Genomic DNA, 20,069 nt, shown 5'->3' with positions numbered 1-20,069 from the left:
GCTGCACTTTCAGTGGGAGAGTGCTGACACTTTTTGCGGGTCTGCCGTACTAGTGATAAACCGTCTCAGCACGTCTCCACGGGGATGGGTATATCTAATGGGTCAGCAGGGGCACCTGGCTCAGGACTCACATACTTTTAGTGGGACTAAGAAATAACTTTCTTTAGCTCCTTGGGAAAGTTGCAGCACTTCTCTGCACACATGCTACACTGTACAAGTACCTTTCTGCATCAAGCGGATATTTAGTGACTAAGTGATATCATTAATCTTCCATTTAAACCCCTGCCATGATCATGCACAAATATGACAAATATTTAAACACTACATGTCATCGATATCATGCGACCTGTTTTGTAAATAGGCTCTTTTTAAAACTAAATCGCATTTGTTCTTAATTGCCATTGGTTTAATAAAACAGCAGAATGTAGAAACAGAGGGGACCCGCCTCCCCAGCTCTCATTTGACACGCACTCCAGATACCTTGATGGAATGCAACCAAAATGATCAACACCCTGACACCCGCTCTCCCAACCACTTCAGGACTCAGTTACTGTACTGGGCAGCGAAGGCTCAAAGATGGCCACACTGTAGGTAACTGCGGAGACGACCACATTATATATATTATTATTTCTCCATGACAAAGGTCTGGGTGCTGGAGACTGCTTCACCAGTCTCGTGGCCCCTGTGTAAGGGAAGAGTCCCCGCAAGCAGGTGCGGCTCCTCCGTTTGAGCAATGGAGTGTCGCTCCACTTAAACGCCCCAGAGAGAAAAAATAAAATGGTAATGAAGTTAATTCATTGCCATTTTATTTTTCTTCACCCTGTCCTAAACAGAGCATCAGGGTGGGGGCGGGGCTGCTGATAAATGACAGCGGCAGAGAGAGCAGGGCACTTTCAGTTTAAAGTGCGCATGTCTTTTTGGCTGGCCGTCTTGTGACAGCCAGCAACACATGCATACTTTAAACTTCTCTAACCCAGCTGTCTTAAGACAGCTAGGTTAGAGAAAGCCAAAGCCTTCAGAGCCCTGTGGAGCACCGAGTGAGGCCGCTCTCACCAACCCTACCATTGGTGTCATGCTGGTGAGAGCAGCGCTAGGATTGGTGAAGGGAGTTTGGAGCCTGCCTCGAGGAGAGAAGACCATCGAGGAGGAGGACGTCCTGTCGTGCTCACAGGTAAGTTGTTTTAATTTTTTTTTAATATCCCACTCATTCTACTACCCTCGGGACATGCCAGCCTCCACTGCCCGCAAGGCAGTATCAGAAGTGGACTTAGTCTCACTGTCACAGATTGGCAGAAAGGAAAGGGCAGACTCAGTGCATTGACACTGTGCTCAAAGGAGTGGCTGTGTTTTCATCCCTAGGCTGTACTGGCATACAGAATGTGCAAGAACTGTTGACGCATGCTGTTTGCTGGCACAGTTCTTGCACATGCAGCGGGTGGGCATATGGGCTAGCTGGGGAGGAGAGTAGTGATCACTGTGTGCCCCATGTCGGTTGTTAGCCACTGGGACAGTACTGTGGACAATGTTGTGTCAATAGCTTTAGCTTCAAGTGTTTTTGCAGTGAGAGGACATAGGTCCTGCATGTTCTGGCATGATGCCAACACTGATTTGATGCATTAAATCTTTTACATGTTGTTATACTGAAAATCTGATATATCTCTGAAAATTGTCCGGTGTTCCACTCGAAGATTACTGGCAACACAATCAGGTTTTTTCTCAAAATACTATTCTTCGACTTACTTTGAAACTTTACCCACTTCTAATGTGTGTTGTGCAGTGCAACACACACGCAAAGTGAGAAAAGTCAGGAGAAATACATGCATTTCTCCTTTTAAACACCTGCTTCATAGTGGCATTATTTTTTGGTGCTAAACCATGTCTATTATTGTTACTTAATAGAGTTTTGTGTCAAAAACCATGGGTGGTTGAGTAGCAACACCCATGTACCTCCCATGGAATGCCACCTTGTTTTTACGTTGAGGCAGTTTTCCAGCTGAAAACTAGTTTTGCACCCAAAAGTAAACCCACCAAAAACATTTTGTGCATGTTAGTGTCACCTTTTGGTTGCCAACCCAGCGCAAAATGTTTGTAAATGTGATCCACAGTCCTGAGGTCCAAAAAATTGGCACCTTTTTGCTTCTTGTGTTGTGAACAGAGCAAACTCACCTTGCTTTCCTTTTCAAAAGTGAAATATGCGAGTAAGGTTTAGGCAAAATAATTTTGCTTCATTGCCCATTACGTAATAGCACACAATGCAGTAAAGTGCTTAATAGATAAAATAATATAAATGTGCTATTTTTTTCCGCTTGGCATATCTTTATTCTTTAAAACCCTTTGCAAAACGTCCTGCTCCACTCCCTGTTAAAAATGCATTAATATAGCGTGGAACTATATTTGAACCAGTGGGACATGGTCTTTGTCACCCAGAATCCCACAGCAGACACAATGTTTACCTCGACTTAGGTATTATCCCAAACACTTCCATTTGTTATAGTGAACTGAGTCAGGGAGACATCTGTACCCTCCCTTAGAAAACAATGAACTCCGCACTGCTATTAATCACAGTGACATGTTAGGTTAGACATTCCAAATGTTTGTCTTTTTCTTGGGTTCTGTATATATTCTTTTTCTCGGGCACAAACCTAATGGTCTTAGGAAAGGTAGCTTCGAATATAAATAGACTGCCCTACAATGCCCAATCACAGAGCCGTGCACAGCATGGCTGCTATTTATACTCGCCTCCAAAATTCTTCTTCTTAAAGTTTTTGGAAAGAGCCAGGTCTGTTGACTTTCCAAGCATTTTGATGTCTGGCAGCCCTGAGCATTCTATTAATAGCTCTAGCTCTGTCTGAGCAGGGGATCTGCAGCCTGGTCTCTAGCTCTCTGTGAAACAGGGTTCAGATCTTTCTTGATAGCGCGAAGGGCGGTGAGAAGAGAAGCTGGACGCCATGTTGGACCAGCACTAAAATAAAATAAAAAACACAACCCGTAATCAAAGGCTTGTGCAGAAGACTGGGATCGCGATCCAACTTTGCCACCCCTGTTGACTTACCAGTCTGAAATATGTAAACTAGCTTTGAATATTTGCATGTGCACGCACATCATACACATGAATGTGTGGACTTGCAGTGTGTGTTGGATTACATGTGCTTCATAGTTATCAGCTGCATAATCCCTACAGTTTGATATCCCTCACCACCACGCCTCCAGTAGTCTTATCGTAGCTCCATGATGGTGCGCTAGACTGCTGTCTGGAGCATCTTTACACACGCCTTCTGAGAGCAGGTGGCTCCAGGTCCTGTTAAGTGCTACGGGCGCTGGTTTTCAGCCTTGTTAATGTTTCATTGGATAGGGACCTGCGTTGACCCCTTCCCTATTACCCAAGTGGGGTCAATATGGACCTCCGGAGCAAGCAGTGCAACCTAGCACACTTTCAAGATCGCTTGGCCCCTCTGTGGCATCAAACTATCTTTAAAACATGCATGGCTGAACTTCTCCTCCATCTTCGTTTGCATTTGTATACTTGCACATGTTGCGTAACTTGTGCCAGGTGCAAATAGGACTCAATTACCTGAGGTGCGTCTCGTTCTGTAATACTAAACATACAAACCAAAGCAATTTTGGTCTGAAAAACCTGCGACTCTCTTATTTAAGCTATTTATATATTACAATCACAAATGAAGGTACCTGGCTTAACCTCTAGAAGCAAATCTCTGCCAAAGTGCCTATCACCACCTGAGACTTCTTTTGGGTATCAGGCAGTTCATCCAGAGTCTGCAGCTCGGGCACCTTTCCTTTTCAAGAGTGGATTCTAGGAACTCACTACTCTCTGAAATAACAAGTATCAGGTTTGGCCCCTTCAGAGCAATTGTGCATGCAGCACCATGATTTGTCACAGGCCATAAGAAATGTGACCACATCATCACTATCTCACTAACACTTAAAAGACTCCCCATGGAAGCCATAGCTCAATTTATGACCACCCGTATCGCTTGCAAAGCCTCTAAGTAGCCCTCTTTCTCCTGTCTGACTGAAAATCTAAAAATCTCTGGAGCCCAACAGAGATCCAGGAACTCGGAATCCCTTTCTCCTTGAGCCTCCCACATTCAAGCACAAACATTATATGAAAGAGGCTTTCTCGTGAAGTGCAACAAAGAGCTGCAATTCTCTCCCACTATCCGTTCGTACAACCCTTTGTCCTGCCACTTACAAACATGAATTCAATATCCTCCTGTTTGAAAAATGCTTTGGCTCACCCTTTAAACCTTCATCCACTTGAAAGACACTTTGGTTAGGGCTGTATTGACTCCATCTCCTTCCCTCTCTTAGATCCATTGCCTAATTTCTTGTTGAACTGATCTGACTTCCCTGCTTTGTTTGCTTATCCATTTATCCTTGACGATTCTTCCCTTTTAATGCATCCATATTTCTCTTGTAAAGTGCTCTAATGCCCATGGGCCATGTTCACATAACATAAAAACGCAAAAATCAATCAACCAAAAACATTGAAAGGAACTACCTTCTGCAGCCTTGCATTCCCCCATTGGCTCACTGCTATTTTATCCTGGAATATATTTTATGTTGTACTTCTCAGCACTCTCCATTATAACAGTGCTGCACAAGTCCCAACTGAAGAACAAAGGACTAAATTCATGCCGATGAACCCTTCTGGTCATTGAGCCTTCCAGTAATCATGTGAAATGAAGATCTCATGGTCGTCATTAACATGCATACGGCACAGATGTCGTCCCTGTCCATCAATAGAAGTTACTCAACGCAACGAGGATAGATCGCTCTTCACGTCAGGCCTATGTTTTCCACACTCTCTACTTGATTTACTGCTCGTGGGAAACAATTTTCAAAGATGGACTCCAGGTGCTGGTGACTGCTGGGAGTCCAGCTGACTGTGAAACAGGAAGCATGAGCGACCGAGAGGAATCCACACATGACCAAACAACCAGTGTGGCGGTGTGCGACACAAGCGTGGGAAACCAGGCAGCGGATTCCGCCTTTCCTGGAAGATGACATCATTACCATTAAACATGACACTCAACTTCCCCAAATCTCATAGATGTTCAAACATGCTGTTTTAAATTTAAATAAAGAATGAGCTGAGAAGGCAATTTATGTCTTCTTACTACCTACTATAGTTTCATGCCCAGTATCTGTTCACTGATCCAGTCACCTCATGAAGCCTTTTTAGGGACTATTTAACGTCATCTTTAATAGGTTTGTGCCAAAAGGTAACAGTTATTCGCTGTAGTAGTTGGAGTGGAGCTCCAGTCATGTTTTTTATTTTATTTAAGAATGTAATCTGCACACTTTTACAATGCAAGCAGCGTTTTTCTTTAGGACCGAATTCTTTCTTTTTGCAATCTTCAGATCTTGTAGTCTGTAAATACCATCATTTGCCGAGTTTAGTTTGACTCTGACATGTTGGTTTGTCTACATGAAGCCACCATGATGCAATGACAGTGTACCTGTAGATTCCTTGTAACTCTAGTTGCTCGACCCTCGGTCATCCAATTGTCTAGTTATTGCTCCTGTTGCACATGCTGGTCCTTCTGAGCGGCATGAACAAGAGGCGCATGGAAAGTGTAACGAGATGAATGACGAGAAGAGTAAAAAGACTCCTATGAGATTTGGCGGGATGCAGTGTGAGTGCAGTGTGAGTGTTGTGGGAGGGAGTGATGAATGTGTATCTGCTGGGAGTGCACCACACATCACTCACACTGCATCTGAGAACACACATGTCCACAATTCTTGCATTCATTCTTTGGAAAACTGCCATTGAAAAAGTTTGGATCGTGCAACAAGTATTCGAGCTACAGTAAAAATACATACATGTTGGGTGCTAAATTCCCTAGAAGTACTATTTGCAGAGCCCATCTTTATTATGGTGTTTTTCGCTACATCCTACATCCGATAGGCAAGGTTTACTTTTTGTATGTTGTTTTCACCTTATAGAACATGAATATTTTTGGTTCATTCGGCTGTACCTCCTCCTGACAGGTAGAGTCGAATAAGCCGGAGCCAGACAACAGTGCAGGAGGGCTTTCTATCAGCTATATGGCGACGCTCTGTTGAGCCACTCTGCATTGTTTGTGCTGCGGACACATTGTCATGGTGGATTTCTAAGCTTTAGAAGAGCAATGAGTCATACAGTGTGTAGAGCTATCAGACATCAATCTCTGAGCCTTTTCGCCAAGAGGTGCATTGCCTCAGTGAAGGTGTCCTTTGTAATAAGGGTTTCCTGTTTTCAGGGTACGTGCTAGTTTCCTCTGGTACTAAAGTTTCACAAAGCTCAGGCATGCAATTCAAACAGAAAAATGTTTCAGAATAGGTGGTCGAAAAGAGAATATCATGTACCCAAAATACCTAAGACATCAAATAGTTCATGTATAAAAAAATGTGTTGGACACAATTTAGGCGTGGTATCGTTCGAAGATGTGCCAGCCAGGCATGGCCTGTGCAGGTAAGAGCGGTGGGGTGGGGTGAGGGTGGGAGGAAAGTGGGGGTAGGGGGGTGGGTTTGAGATGTTTTTTTTTTAATTTAAGTTAGCCTCGTCGACGTGTGTCAAATCTCCCCCCATCCTGCGCCTCCTGCCCAACAGCTCTTACCTGCACAGGCTGCGCGTGGCTGGCACATCTTGGAACGGCACCACACCTCAATTGTGTCTGACACATTTTTTTATACATAAACAATTTGATGTTTGAAGGTATTTCCTTCTTACCTGAACGGGCTGCGCCTGGTGCCAGCTACTCTTCATCACAATCATCTTGTGTTCACTTACTACTGATAATATCTGAATAAGGAACCTTTCTGGTTTAAAAATCGAAAGCACTATACCAGCTGCCTGCTTTTTGTGTTCATCCATTGAAGGTATCACAACCTACGCTATACCATCCCATCATGAACACTTGTGTGTTTGCCAATAGACATGCACCAATCTGGAATTTGGATTTCCAATGCAGTATGTTCCTTGACATCCCAGCCGGTGTTATTAGCCAATGATAATTCTGTACTCTGCCTCGTAGACATGTAGTGTTAAAAGGAATGTGTTCATGTATGGTCTTACAAACATAAGGGTGGTGGTGAGTGTGGCGTTGACATTGACTGGTCTTTTGTCTGTTGCAGGTTTGCTTTACAACCTCACAGCTGATATAGCCCAGAGGGAGAAGGGGCTGCCGTCCAGGATATACTTTGCCGCAACTGGAGAAATGGCGGGCCAAGGCAAACTCCAGCTCTCCTACAAGGAGGAGAAGTGCGAGCACTACCTTGCAAATGTGAAGGTACGGTGATGTCTTCTCATCCCACAAGCTATGATGATTTCCATCTCACAACATATGCATGCGACGGTCCCGCGCAGTTCCTTTTCCCTAAAAAGAGGAGCACAGTTAGTACAGGCATGGAGCTTTTGGTTCACTACATTTTCAGCTTGCACATGTAAATTGTGCACACATTCATCAGCTCTGAGCTCGTTTGACTGATTTTACCAGTGTATGTTGTGTATTTCCCACTTCTGGAATGCAGCATTGTTCAGTGCAAACTGGGGTGCATTGCTGTTTAATATAATGTTGCTCATTTGTCATGGCTTCTGAAATGGGTGTGGGGGACTGTCTTATGACGACTGAAGAGTTGCTTACGTTATATCTCTCTTTCTCTGCCAGTGTTGTTTTGAATGTATTGCATGGTAGACAAGCAAATATGTCATCCATAAGTGCCACGTGGTGCTGGTAATCAATAGGGGCTTAAAGGCTGCCGGATCCTCCTATGTTGCAACTGTGGTTGTATTTCCGTTTGTGTTTCTGTGCCCATGAGTTGGTTCGTGGTTTGTTGATATAACTTTTCACTATGCAGATTGCCTGCACAGCGACCTCAGTTACTAAGTGGTGGTAAATATGCTGTGTGGGAAACCCCTTTACATCATGGTGCACCATCCACCTTATTTACGATGATGAAGCTCAGGGTGTAAGCGTACACCGTAAGTGACGCTGATTCGGCAGGGATCAAATAATTGAATAAGAAGGTGAACCAATTTAAGTTAACACGACACATTAATAAATACCAATACACAATGTGTTTCCTCATCTGAGATGACTCAAAACTCTGGGGTCTGCCCGTTTTAAATGTCAATTTATTTTGAAGGACATTTTCTTACATTGTTCAACAAGACGCATTTGTCCACTTCTTCCATTTTTGCATAAGACCTATTTTTTAAGCCAAAAGTCAGATTGCGTTCTTATGGAAAATAGTGGCTGCGGAATTGCGGCTTTCGAAAAAGGGAACTGTATCTGCGGCTGGCTTGCTATCATATAAAGCATTTCTACCAGAGCCTAATAACCGAGGACTATGTTATAGGTTTGTGGTGTGTGTTGATACTTCAATTTCTGCTTTTCTAGAGGTGAGCTGGGTAGCCACAGACCGAAAAAGGATGTGGGCCCTGACCCACGACCCACAACTAGATATGCAAGAAGCTAGATGTGAAATGTTTTCAACGTGCAAATGCAACTGCAGCACTTACACAGACTAGTAGGAAGCTCTTGACCTTGGTTGGAAGGGACATACGTGATATAGTCCGTGTAGCAAGTGTATCGCTGACCAATGGGCAGGGCTACTGGAATTGTGCAATAGGGTAAGACCACATTATGCTGCAATGTTATCTAAATTATGCGGCAAGAAAAGCAAAAATTTGCAGAATAATGCATCACATTTTGGGATAGCATTACCTCATTAATCTGTCATTTTCACACATGTTTACACTATCTGGACAAATGTTTCACCTCACTAGTACCAGTTTGACACCCAACTGCCGGACTATGCAACAGAAAGGTGACCAGTGAACCTTAGTGAAGGACCTTACACTGCACGGCAATATGTGTCGACGCTTTTTAAAAAACTTTTGGTCTGTTTGAGCTGCATATTATACAACAGAGGATGGTTTATGTGGCAAGTGCAGCAAAGTCATAATTCCAGTGTCCCTGTCTATGAGATCATGAGAGTGCAGCGGTTGCATTCGCAGACATATTATAGTATCTTTCCAGCTGCGTTTTAATTGGTTTTCAATGGGCCAGTCGGTGAATTGGTTTGCAGGCACAAGGGTTGTGCCTGGTGATTGAGCTATGAGAACTATTGTGAACCTCAACACAAACATGCATAGGATGGATTTCATATGATATTTATGAATGTATTTACTACACAAGGCAGCGGAGCGCACAGCGGTATAGAGCGGCTCGCGCGCTCGTGTATCATTTTAATTTAGACTTGTGTTGCGAGGGCATTGGCCTCGGGGTGTTTCCGTTTTTTTAAAAACCCACTCACCTGCATTTTAATTCGTGCCCCCACCGCCGTTTGGCGGGCTTGGTTCCCGGGTGGTCGCCATCTTGGCCTGGGCAAGGGGAGGTACTCTGACCAGCGCGTGACTGCGCATGCGCGGAGACAGGACGCCTACTTAAGGCGAGTCCTGTCAACTATTGTTAGACAAGGCAGCGGAGCGCACAGCGGTATAGAGCGGCTCGCGCGCTCGTGTATCATTTTAATTTAGACTTGTGTTGCGAGGGCATTGGCCTCGGGGTGTTTCCGTTTTTTTAAAAACCCACTCACCTGCATTTTAATTCGTACCCCCACCGCCGTTTGGCGGGCTTGGTTCCCGGGTGGTCGCCATCTTGGCCTGGGCAAGGGGAGGTACTCTGACCAGCGCGTGACTGCGCATGCGCGGAGACAGGACGCCTACTTAAGGCGAGTCCTGTCAACTATTGTTAGACAAGGCAGCGGAGCGCACAGCGGTATAGAGCGGCTCGCGCGCTCGTGTATCATTTTAATTTAGACTTGTGTTGCGAGGGCATTGGCCTCGGGGTGTTTCCGTTTTTTTAAAAACCCACTCACCTGCATTTTAATTCGTGCCCCCACCGCCGTTTGGCGGGCTTGGTTCCCGGGTGGTCGCCATCTTGGCCTGGGCAAGGGGAGGTACTCTGACCAGCGCGTGACTGCGCATGCGCGGAGACAGGACGCCTACTTAAGGCGAGTCCTGTCAACTATTGTTAGACAAGGCAGCGGAGCGCACAGCGGTATAGAGCGGCTCGCGCGCTCGTGTATCATTTTAATTTAGACTTGTGTTGCGAGGGCATTGGCCTCGGGGTGTTTCCGTTTTTTTAAAAACCCACTCACCTGCATTTTAATTCGTGCCCCCACCGCCGTTTGGCGGGCTTGGTTCCCGGGTGGTCGCCATCTTGGCCTGGGCAAGGGGAGGTACTCTGACCAGCGCGTGACTGCGCATGCGCGGAGACAGGACGCCTACTTAATGCTCCTCCTCTAGCGTAGCGGGATCGCGTAGCGGGCGTGTCCTCGCGTGGCCGGAGTCGTGCCAGAGTCCTGCCCGTCTGCGCCCGTCCGCGACAGGACGTGCTGGACGTGGCTGGCTCTGGCTATCGACTATTTAACTATTACTCCGCCTTGGGTCCATCATGCGGACGTACACACGGGACTGCCTGTTGGCCATTGGTCAGGTAAGCCGCTGTTGTACCCTTCCACCGGTACACCCATTGCGTGGTCCATACCATTGCCCCTGTAATGGGTGGGCTCTTGACTCTCCGTGTTCTCTCTCAGGGACTTTGTCCTCGGAGACTTGCCGTACTTCCGATATTCCTTCTACCCTGAAGATTTTGAACCTGAATGTGAGGTCGGCGTTGAAACACTACCAGAACATCTATGACCTCATGGAGGAGGAAGTTCCAGACATATTTGCCATGACTGAAACGTGGCTACAGGATGCCGACACCGCTATTACTAATCTAGCTTGCCCACCCGGCTATTCGATGTACACCTTGAATAGGCGGTGTAGGGGTGGCGGTGTAGCCCTAGTGGTAAAATCCATCTATCCTTGTGTCTGGACTGCCCTAAGCATCTCTGGGTGTGAAAGTGCCTTGTTCAAGGTCTCTGTCAGCCCTGAGTTTACCCTGTCCGGTATGGTCGTCTATCGTCCACCCGGCAGTGATGTGGTGTTTAGGAAAGCTTTCCCTGATATAGTTGGCCCTCTGGTTGCAGACTGTGCCAACTTTTCTATCATGGGAGATTTAAATCTGCATTTCGACACCCTCTCTGGCTTGACGGTACGTTCCATCTCCTCTGACTTGGAGGCCTTTCAACTCCCTCAGATGGTTTCCCAGCCTACCCATTCAGGGGGGCATATTCTGGATCCCTTGTTCACTAATCTGCCGGGGATTCAAATTATCTCTGTTTCACCGGTGGAGTGGACAGACCACTTTTTGGTATCCATTCTATGCCCTGTCTCTGCCACCCCTTCCATCTCCTCGGCTAGATGGGTTCAGAAGAGGGCTTGGAAAAAGCTTCGGTTAGAAGACTTTCATCGTCTTCTATTAGAGGAGCCGCTCGGCCCTTTGACGGATGTAGAAAAGGGGTATGACCTCTTCTGTTCTTGGATCACCAGGGCCTTGGACTCTCTGATACCTATTGTATCCACTAAAATCAATTCTAGAGAGTCGAGCCCCTGGTACGATGGCGCCCTTCGGGCCTTAAAGGGTGCCTGTAGACGGGCTGAGAGGGCCTGGAGGAAGACCTATGGGGCTGACCTAAAAGCCGCATACTCCAGGTCTGTCAAGCTCTACCATCGAGCTATTTGCCGAGCCCGTGCGGCTTTCTACGCCGCTGAATTCCGGAACAGTTCTAATCCGTCGAAAGCCATCTTTAAGGCCGTTAAAGATCTTACGACGAAGCGGATCACCTCTACGACCGAAAGCTCTCTTTCCCACTGTGAATCCCTTGCATCCTACTTTTTAGGGAAGGTGCAAGCTATTTATCGGACATTCCCTGTTACAGGGCACAGTGAGGAAAGTACCAATGGGGCTCACCATCAGACTACTCTGCTTGTTTTCCCCCCCCTCACCTCGGACGGCTTTGACAAACTTGCATTGCAAGTTAAATCCGGATCTCCATCCGATCCGGTAAGGCCTGCTCTCTTTCGGGATCAGGCTTTTATGGGGCGTTCAGCTATATGCTCCCTTGTCAATCTGTCCTTGGAAACGGGAGTAGTTCCAGCCAAGTGGAAACAAGCCGTGGTGTCCCCAATTATTAAAAAGCCCACTCTGGACCCATCCAAGCCTGAAAGTTACCGCCCCATCTCGTTGCTACCCTGGCCAGCCAAGATTACTGAGGCCCACGTCAATCTGGCCCTGTCTGAGCATTTGGTACGAACCAATGCCCTCGATCCCACACAAAACGGATTCCGTGCTGGGCACAGTACGGAAACCGCGTTACTTGTGATGGTGGAACATCTCCGGGCAAGGTTGGATGCTGGTCAAACGGCGGCGCTTATCTTGTTAGACCTTAGCGCCGCCTTTGACACGGTGGACCACAGCATCCTCCTGCACCGGCTCGAGGAGACTGGTATTGGTGGTCAGGTGCTGCAATGGTTCCGCTCCTTTTTAGACGACCGCTCCTTCTGTGTTGCCATCCCTCCCTTCAAGTCCAACTACCAACCGCTGGCCATGGGGGTTCCGCAAGGGTCCTCGCTGAGTCCCACGTTGTTCAATCTCTACGTGAGACCGCTGGCTGATGTCGCTAGGCAGTGGGGCCTAACCTTGGTCTCATATGCCGACGACACACAGCTGGCGGTTACTCTCAGCGGGGACGTGGAAACTGCGGCCCCCAGGTTTCAGTCTGGACTGAAGGCGGTGGCTAGTTGGCTGACAGGCAACTGCCTTCAGCTTAATGCCACAAAGACGGAGGTGATGGTCGTCGGTAAGGGAGTGGAGCTGTGGGGCGACCAATGGTGGCCTTCAGAGCTGGGACCCACTCCGATTCCGGTGTCGGAGGTGAAAAATCTCGGGGTATGGTTGGATGCCGGCCTCTCTTTTGTAGGGCACACACAAAAGACTGCGGCCTGTTGTTTTGGACTTCTAAGAGGCTTGAGACCAGTACTCAAGTTCTTTGATGCCCCAACCAGGCAACTGGTGATCCAGGCTACTGTCATCTCTCGCCTGGATTATGCCAGTTCTCTCCTGGCTGGGGCTAACCAGGCCGAACTAACCCGTTTGCAACGGGTTCAGAATGCCGCGGCGAGAGCGATTGTTGGCCTGCCCAGATTCAGTTCTGTGGCAGGTGTCCTTCGCTCTTTACATTGGCTTCCGGTTAGGAAGCGCATTCTTTTTAAGATCTTATGTCTTGCTTTTAAGATTCTGAGAGGTATCGGCCCGGAAATTCTGTCGAGCTGCCTTTCCTTTTATGTCCCCACCCGCAGTCTCCGTTCCCAGGGTCTGGCTCTTGCAGTGGTCCCCAGATTTAGGCTCAGTCGTATGGGAGGCCGTTCATTTAGGGTCATGGCTGCATCAGCATGGAACTCCCTCCCCGTTGAAATCCGTCTGATGGAGGACCTTTTGACCTTCCGGAGGGCGATAAAAACTTTCCTGTTTTAGCTGTTCTGATTTTATTTTTTGTTGTGTTATGTTCTGCCTTGTCTTTGCGCCGGGACGCTCCTTGGCTGGAGTATCTGTGCGCATAATAAATCACCCTAACATAACATAACATAACATAACATAACATCATAATCATTTCAAAACTGATTTATTTGTGATTGCACTTTCTGTGTGCCTGTTGACAGCATAGGGTTTCAGCCTCTGTATTTTTCCTTTCGTAATGGTTCTGTCTTGCATCTGTTGGCCTTTGTTTTCCATTCTCCTCCGTGTCAAGATGCACTCAGCATATTTTGGGGCTATTGTGCGGCCAACATGGTTTAAATTTAGAAGTGTTTATTTAATTTCCTCTGTTCTGCTCTGGTGGGTGGCCATGTTCTAGGAATATACAGTGATGCTGAACTTGCTATTGGGCTTGATCAAATCTTATTGCCAACAGCTTGGTGGCGAGCTTGTGTCTGTGAGCAGCGTCTCTTTAACAATAGGCATTTGAAGCGCTGAATCGTAGTTACGAATTGGAAGAAACGTGTCTATTTCTTTCTGAAGTGAATTTTTTCTACTGCTGTGTAATTATCTTCATAAAATGTTTTCCCCCACTAAAACATGTAAACATGAAAGAAGGGTCTAAAGTGTGCGTTTCATTAACAATAAGTTTGGTTGTTATGTGTTTTTCTTTTGTTTGACTTCATCTGTGAAGTATTTCTATTTGCATTATGCTTTTCTCGTTTCTTGGGTACTTCTGTCTTGAGTTTTTAAAGCGATTTTCAGTATCGCTTTGAGACTTTATGTATATGCTTCCTTCCAAGCAGGGAGATCTCCTGTGTTATCCCTCCTGTGATAACCACCACCCCCACCACACCCTCTGCTGTCAGCCGCAATTTTTTTTCCAAAGCATTCAAAGTTGTCCTTTCCCTGCAGTGTCTTCCTCCCAAAACCTTTGTACGTTTCAGTTGTAGGATTTAAATAATTATATCACTCCAGCAGAAAGTTCTTCCTGGTCATAGTGCTGACTTTAAACACGTTTGCATTTGGGTTCACTGAGTTCACTGCCCTCCTATCAACAGGAGGGTACCTTGACTAGCACTGCCAGTGCTAATACTGGATATTGATGTGTTATGCTCAGGGTGTAGTCACCATGACTTTGCAGTACACTGGGGGTGGGGGGATTAAATGTAGCATCTTCTGCATCGCCTTGTGATGGTTACTCCTGTGTGTATAATTATCGATGTATATGCAATACCATACCTTGTGAATGGCTTCCCACTGAGTGTGAGACATCCTCCAACATGAGCCCCCAGGTTTCCTCACCTTTTGTTAGGTGGTGTGCTTTTGTATAGCACAGTTACACCATGTAATTAACCTGTATGATCCTGTAACGCTTTAGAATCTGGTCACTTTTTACTGTTCCGAGGTTTTTGTTGAACAGTCAATGCTATGATGAAATTGTTTTTGGTTGTGTTTCAGAATGTTTCAAGGTGAATTACACTGGGAAGTATCCAGGAAAGTTAGAATATGCTTATATATTGTGTGTTAAATGATTATTCGATTTTTGGAGAATGGATACATAGATCGTCTTATGGATCCGTCTAAAGTAGTACGTATATGAATAATTGTGCCATTTATTTTGTTCTGCTCAGCTGTATGGTTGTCACTCATCTTGGAAAGGCTGTTCAGCCATGATGCAACTTGTGGCATTGATGTAGTGTGGTACATATGTGAGTTTAATATAGTTAGGTTAAGTACTGAGTGGTTGAAATGTAGTTTGGTGAGAGGATAAGCATGTGCAATTGAAGTGTAAATGCTCGGAGATGTGTGTCGGATGATGCCAGGTTTATGCTGAAGCTATACTATTGGTGTTTGGTGAAATATGAATTACATTTTATTAGAAGTGTTGTTGAGATATGAATGGTGAGCCCTCTCTGTGGCTTTGAACTTTTCTTTAGGCCTGATGGTGCCAATGGTTGTGTTGAAAGTGTACTGTTGATGGAGGGTGAACTGTTAACGTGATCACTGGAAAAACGAGATTGTGCAGTCGCAAGGCTTTCTATGAATTTAATGAATCACGTGCTGCATAAGTTGAAGGTATTAATGAAAAAGCTTTTGTTTCTACCTCAAATGGATCAAAAGCTATTAATGTTGCTGCACTTAAGGGACAGTGCTATTCCAATAATTCCACATAAGATAACTGGACACTTTCAGCTGTTAATGGCTCTATTCAGCTATTTAAAGAGGTGATTATGTTATTCAGATAGTGTTTGTCACCGTTTTCCCACCCTCATATTTGAAAATGCGTCCCTTTCTTAGCCCTCTTGATCAGTCTTGGAAAACTGACCAAGATGAGCCTAAAGGTACGCTGTTAACCGTATGTGCCACGATTCCCACCTTTCATTTGTGCTCCCTTAATCCGAAAGCCCTCAAAAAATTTCAATGAAAAACAGTGCTGAAGGGAGTGGCCTCAAACTGTGTGGCTGATCCATCAAGATTGTCGTTTGGTAACCTGCAAAATTGGACAATCTACGGGAGCCCTGTTGTTTAACCTCTTGCCCAGAGTGCGAATCCTTTTAGTCTGGTCACCAGTTCTCTTTGTGTGGTGGACGTGCAGCAAAATGTGAAACACCCCCCATGCCTCCAGCCCATAGGATAAATTACTAGATCCTGATTTTTTAATTTATTTTATTTGCAAGAGTTTTATATAGCTCTGGCTAGACCCGGAGGTATCAGAGTGCTTTACATGAGGATCAGTGAGTTACAGGATTACAAAAACTACATCAGTTACAGTTTCCGATTAACAAGTATAGGCGTAAAATAAAACATGAGATTACAACATCACAAAAGTTTTTAGCACGTTGCATAGCCAAGAACAACACATCTTATGGGGAATGGAAGGTATAGGAGGAAATGTAAACAGGGGAAAGGAATGCAGATAAAATCAGGCAGATCAGAAGGGAGAAAGAACTTTGGGGTAGACAAAGTAGATGCCTGATGTCTTTTGTTTGGGGCACTGGGGACCTGCCTGTGGTACCACACCCATGAACAATCCTAGTATTACTGGGAACTTGTTTTGTTACTAATGCAGATGCTGCGCCCTGAATCGTGTCATCCAGGGTAACTATTCCTAAAGTTCCTCCCTAGGGGCGCACATCACCTCTTCCACAGCGGGCCATGCTGCTCGGACTCTTGTCCTCTGGAAACAGGAAATTGTGTCTGCCACATTGTTCTTCACTCCATGACTTGCCGTGCCCAGACCTCCCTGTTCTGGTGTTAGCAGCTCCTGACTTCATCTACAGAAGGAAAAGGCAAAAGCTACTCAGTGATCATTCAGGAGTGAGGGCGTGATGCTTTTGGCTTTTGGCTGGATTCTTGGGTGAGAACTCCCAGTATGTTAGGGTGTGGGGGTGGAGTATGAATGGTCAATGTGAATGTTTCATGCATATTGGGAGTGCCTGTAAAGCAGCTGCGTTCATCCAGACTGGATGTAGGAGATAAAACGACATGCTTTGGTGGACAAAAGAAGGGCAGACATTTTGATTACTTGGGATCTGATAAGCAGCTTGCCAGAGCCCTGCAGTCAGGGTCTCGTGTTTGGAATTCTTGGCCAGGGTGTTGAAAGTGCAGCACAGTGTGTTTACACAAAAGGACACTCCGCTGGCCGCTTGACACTTAACAGTTGGACAAACAGCCTGCTAGGTGATCAGAGCCAGGAGGCATGTTATGATTAGATAAAGATGAAAGTCTTTTGCTGAGTTTTGCTCTTCTTTGAGCTTTCTTTTCTGAAAAATCTTTTTCAAACATGGACATAGCTTCCCATTGCAGCTTGTTCACGCAGCTCTATGAAACCTTGCAGCCAGAATTGTACCAGCAAGCATGTTAAAAAGAAAACTAGTTTAGGATCTATTTGCTGTTCTGTCTGTGATTGGTGCTCACTGTTGAACACTACACTAATGGTGCAATGTTCACCAAAGATGGGCTTGACATATTTGGCTTTCAAAAGAATATACATCTGTCTGGCCATGTAGTCTTGGGCTGCCTCAGTACCACCACGGGAAGCACATGATGTGGCACACCACAAAGATTCTTGGGAAAAGTACGGCTAGGCACTCCCTATCGTTGACCTGTAAAGCGCTCCTTTGCCTTTTGGCTAGCTATGCTCTATCGAAATAATATACACATACATACATACATACATAGATACATACATACATATATAGTCCTTAGCACCTATAAGCTGGAGGGCAGCATCTAAGATTTCATGAAAGCAGCGCTTGACACATTGGATTTACGTGGTGTTGTCAGTCTGTGTGATGCTCAACACGAATGTATGATCTAATCCCGCAGCCTTTTTCTCCACGAGGAATCACAACGCGGTCGTTATCACGACCGCGTTGTGGTTCCGCATACCTTTACTCTGCAAGTCGTAACAACGACTTGCGGAGGGGATGCGCTGGAAGTTGGAATAGTATAATTTACTATTCCAACTCCAGTCTATGAGGACACTAGGGAAGGTGTTGGATTTTAAATCCAACACCTCCCCCCCTCCTCCGCAAGTCGTTGTTCCAACTTGCGGAGTAATGGTATGCGGAATCACAACGCGGTCGTGATAACGACCGTGTTGTGATCCCCCGCGGAGATAACTTTTCGTTATAAACGTTGTTTACCGCTCAACACATCTCCAAGGGTGCTCTTGGGGTAAATGGTAATCACATTTTCCTGTACTATTTTAAGAGGAGGTCAGGCATGGTCCATTTTAGATGTTTACCGCCAGTGGACGGGATACAAACCAGATCTCCAATCTCAGTGCTTACCTGAGTGAAAACGAAAGTGGGCAATGATAAGGAACACTGCACCACGTAAAGTAGAAGGAAGTCAAAACCAATACAAAAATAATATGTGGCAACATAAAAGGTTAAGACATGGGCATTGATTAGGGGTACCAGCTGATAACCCTGGTTTGCCCTTGGCTGCCTCGAGCACTACCCATGCCACCTCTGTTCTCAAGTGTGATGAAGGCAGTGGCACAAACAGAAAACAAACTGGTCTCTATGAGTCCCCCACTCAACTGTTAAGTGTAGGGGGGGGGGGGTTCATGGCGCTCTTGTACGTGATAGGAGTGTTAGAAGCCAGACGGGTGTGTGAAGGGGAGCCTAGTGGATAAGGTAGATAAGGACATGAACAGGTGGTGAAGGGCTGTGGGTGGTGTTTGAGAGAGAGACGTACAATTAAGATCAAAATTGTTGCCTTGGTAGTAGTTGGGAAAGGATAATGAGAGCTGTGTTTAGTTTTTTAGATTCAGGTTCAAGTTTCCACCTTGAATGTAGGGTGAATATGAGTTGACAAACTCTTTTTTCCATGGGAGAATGGTTGCTGTCTAGGCAGCATGGGAAATTTGCTCTCACCAACAACAACAAGCTTTCAAATGGCCCTCGGTTTCCTGCGACCCAGCTATCATGACCCAGCTATGTGAGAAGGTTGCTGAGTCTATTGAGTATAGGATTAGACTAGAACCTAAAAGAACCAACTCAGTGGATTGTGTAAAACTCCATGATGATCTTTTTGACAAGCTGGGCACCTTCTTGCATAAAGAGTATAAGGAACCTCCCATGGTCGGAGAAAAGAATCCATGGTTTTCAACCAATGTACACTAGCTAAATCAGCTGTAAGCAACTCTATCAAATAATAACAAAAGCAAGAATGGGGTATAAATAACAACTAAAAAATGCAAGACTTTGGGAGTCTGATGTGCGGTATAACCTTGTTACCGCAGTGAGAGCTAGGGACACAAAATCCTTTTGGAAATTAATAGATAATGGCCGTAAATCTGCTACAACCCATGTTGAATATTTCATGCAGCCTAAAGCATGGGTCGACCACTTTGAAAAGCCCTATCCACTAAGGATACATATTTAACTGATGCCTCTTACCTGGGTCTATCCCAGGGATCAGCAAATCATTCTTGAATCTTCTCTTGGTGAGTCACTGAGGCCATAGCTGCCATTGTCCCTGGGAAACTCCAAGCCCCAATGGCATTCCGGGTGACCTATTTGCTGCAGAGCCACACGTTTAGGGCCCTTATTTAAATGTTCTGTCTAATTCTATCTTAAGAAGTGTCCCCATACCTAAGTCATGGCAATCAGCAGAGATTTACACTTCTGCAAAGAGAGGGGGCTGGAACTAATCATTCAAAGCACCACGTTTATGGATTTTAACCTGTACAATTAGAGCCTACAAAAAAAATTACTACAGCAAGTGCAGGGATTTGACTATTTGGGGGGTTAACTTACCAGCAAACTATCATGGCATGCACACATAGTCAGGAGTTTCCTCAGCTACAGCAAGAGTCGAGGGCGATTCTTGCGATGATTCAGAAGACAAATACAAGACTACTTTCCCCAGCTGTGGAGGTGTATAATGTTAAGGCCAAGAGTTCAGCCTTTTATGGCGTGGAGCTCCGGGGCCAAGAAACAGTGAAAAGCCTTTCTTTGGCAGAAAATACATCTGTAAGTGCCGTGCTAAACCTCCCCAGAGTACTCCTCACCTCCCGCATCTAATAGACTTAGGCATACTCCCAATTGCCTTGATTTGTAAAATGCGGCCCTTGCTGTACTGGCACAGGTCGTAGTCAAAGGAAGAACTGGCTCCCTACAC

The 20,069-nt window shown here is 45.7% G+C and overlaps 1 protein-coding gene across 1 annotated transcript in view; it reads left to right on the top strand.

Annotated features, from left to right (window-relative positions):
* ITGA9 (integrin subunit alpha 9) overlaps positions 1-20,069 on the top strand; it is a 913,294-nt gene that overhangs the window by 214,333 nt on the left and 678,892 nt on the right. Inside the window, exon 15 of the mRNA XM_078688268.1 lies at positions 7,138-7,292. Within this exon, the coding sequence (XP_078544394.1) occupies positions 7,138-7,292 (155 nt within the window). The remainder of the gene's footprint in view (positions 1-7,137; positions 7,293-20,069) is intronic.

The sequence above is a fragment of the Lissotriton helveticus genome, chromosome 4_1 (genome assembly GCF_964261635.1).
Source record: "Lissotriton helveticus chromosome 4_1, aLisHel1.1, whole genome shotgun sequence".
Taxonomy (NCBI): Eukaryota; Metazoa; Chordata; class Amphibia; order Caudata; family Salamandridae; genus Lissotriton; species Lissotriton helveticus.
This window is presented reverse-complemented; position numbering and strand designations above follow the sequence as displayed.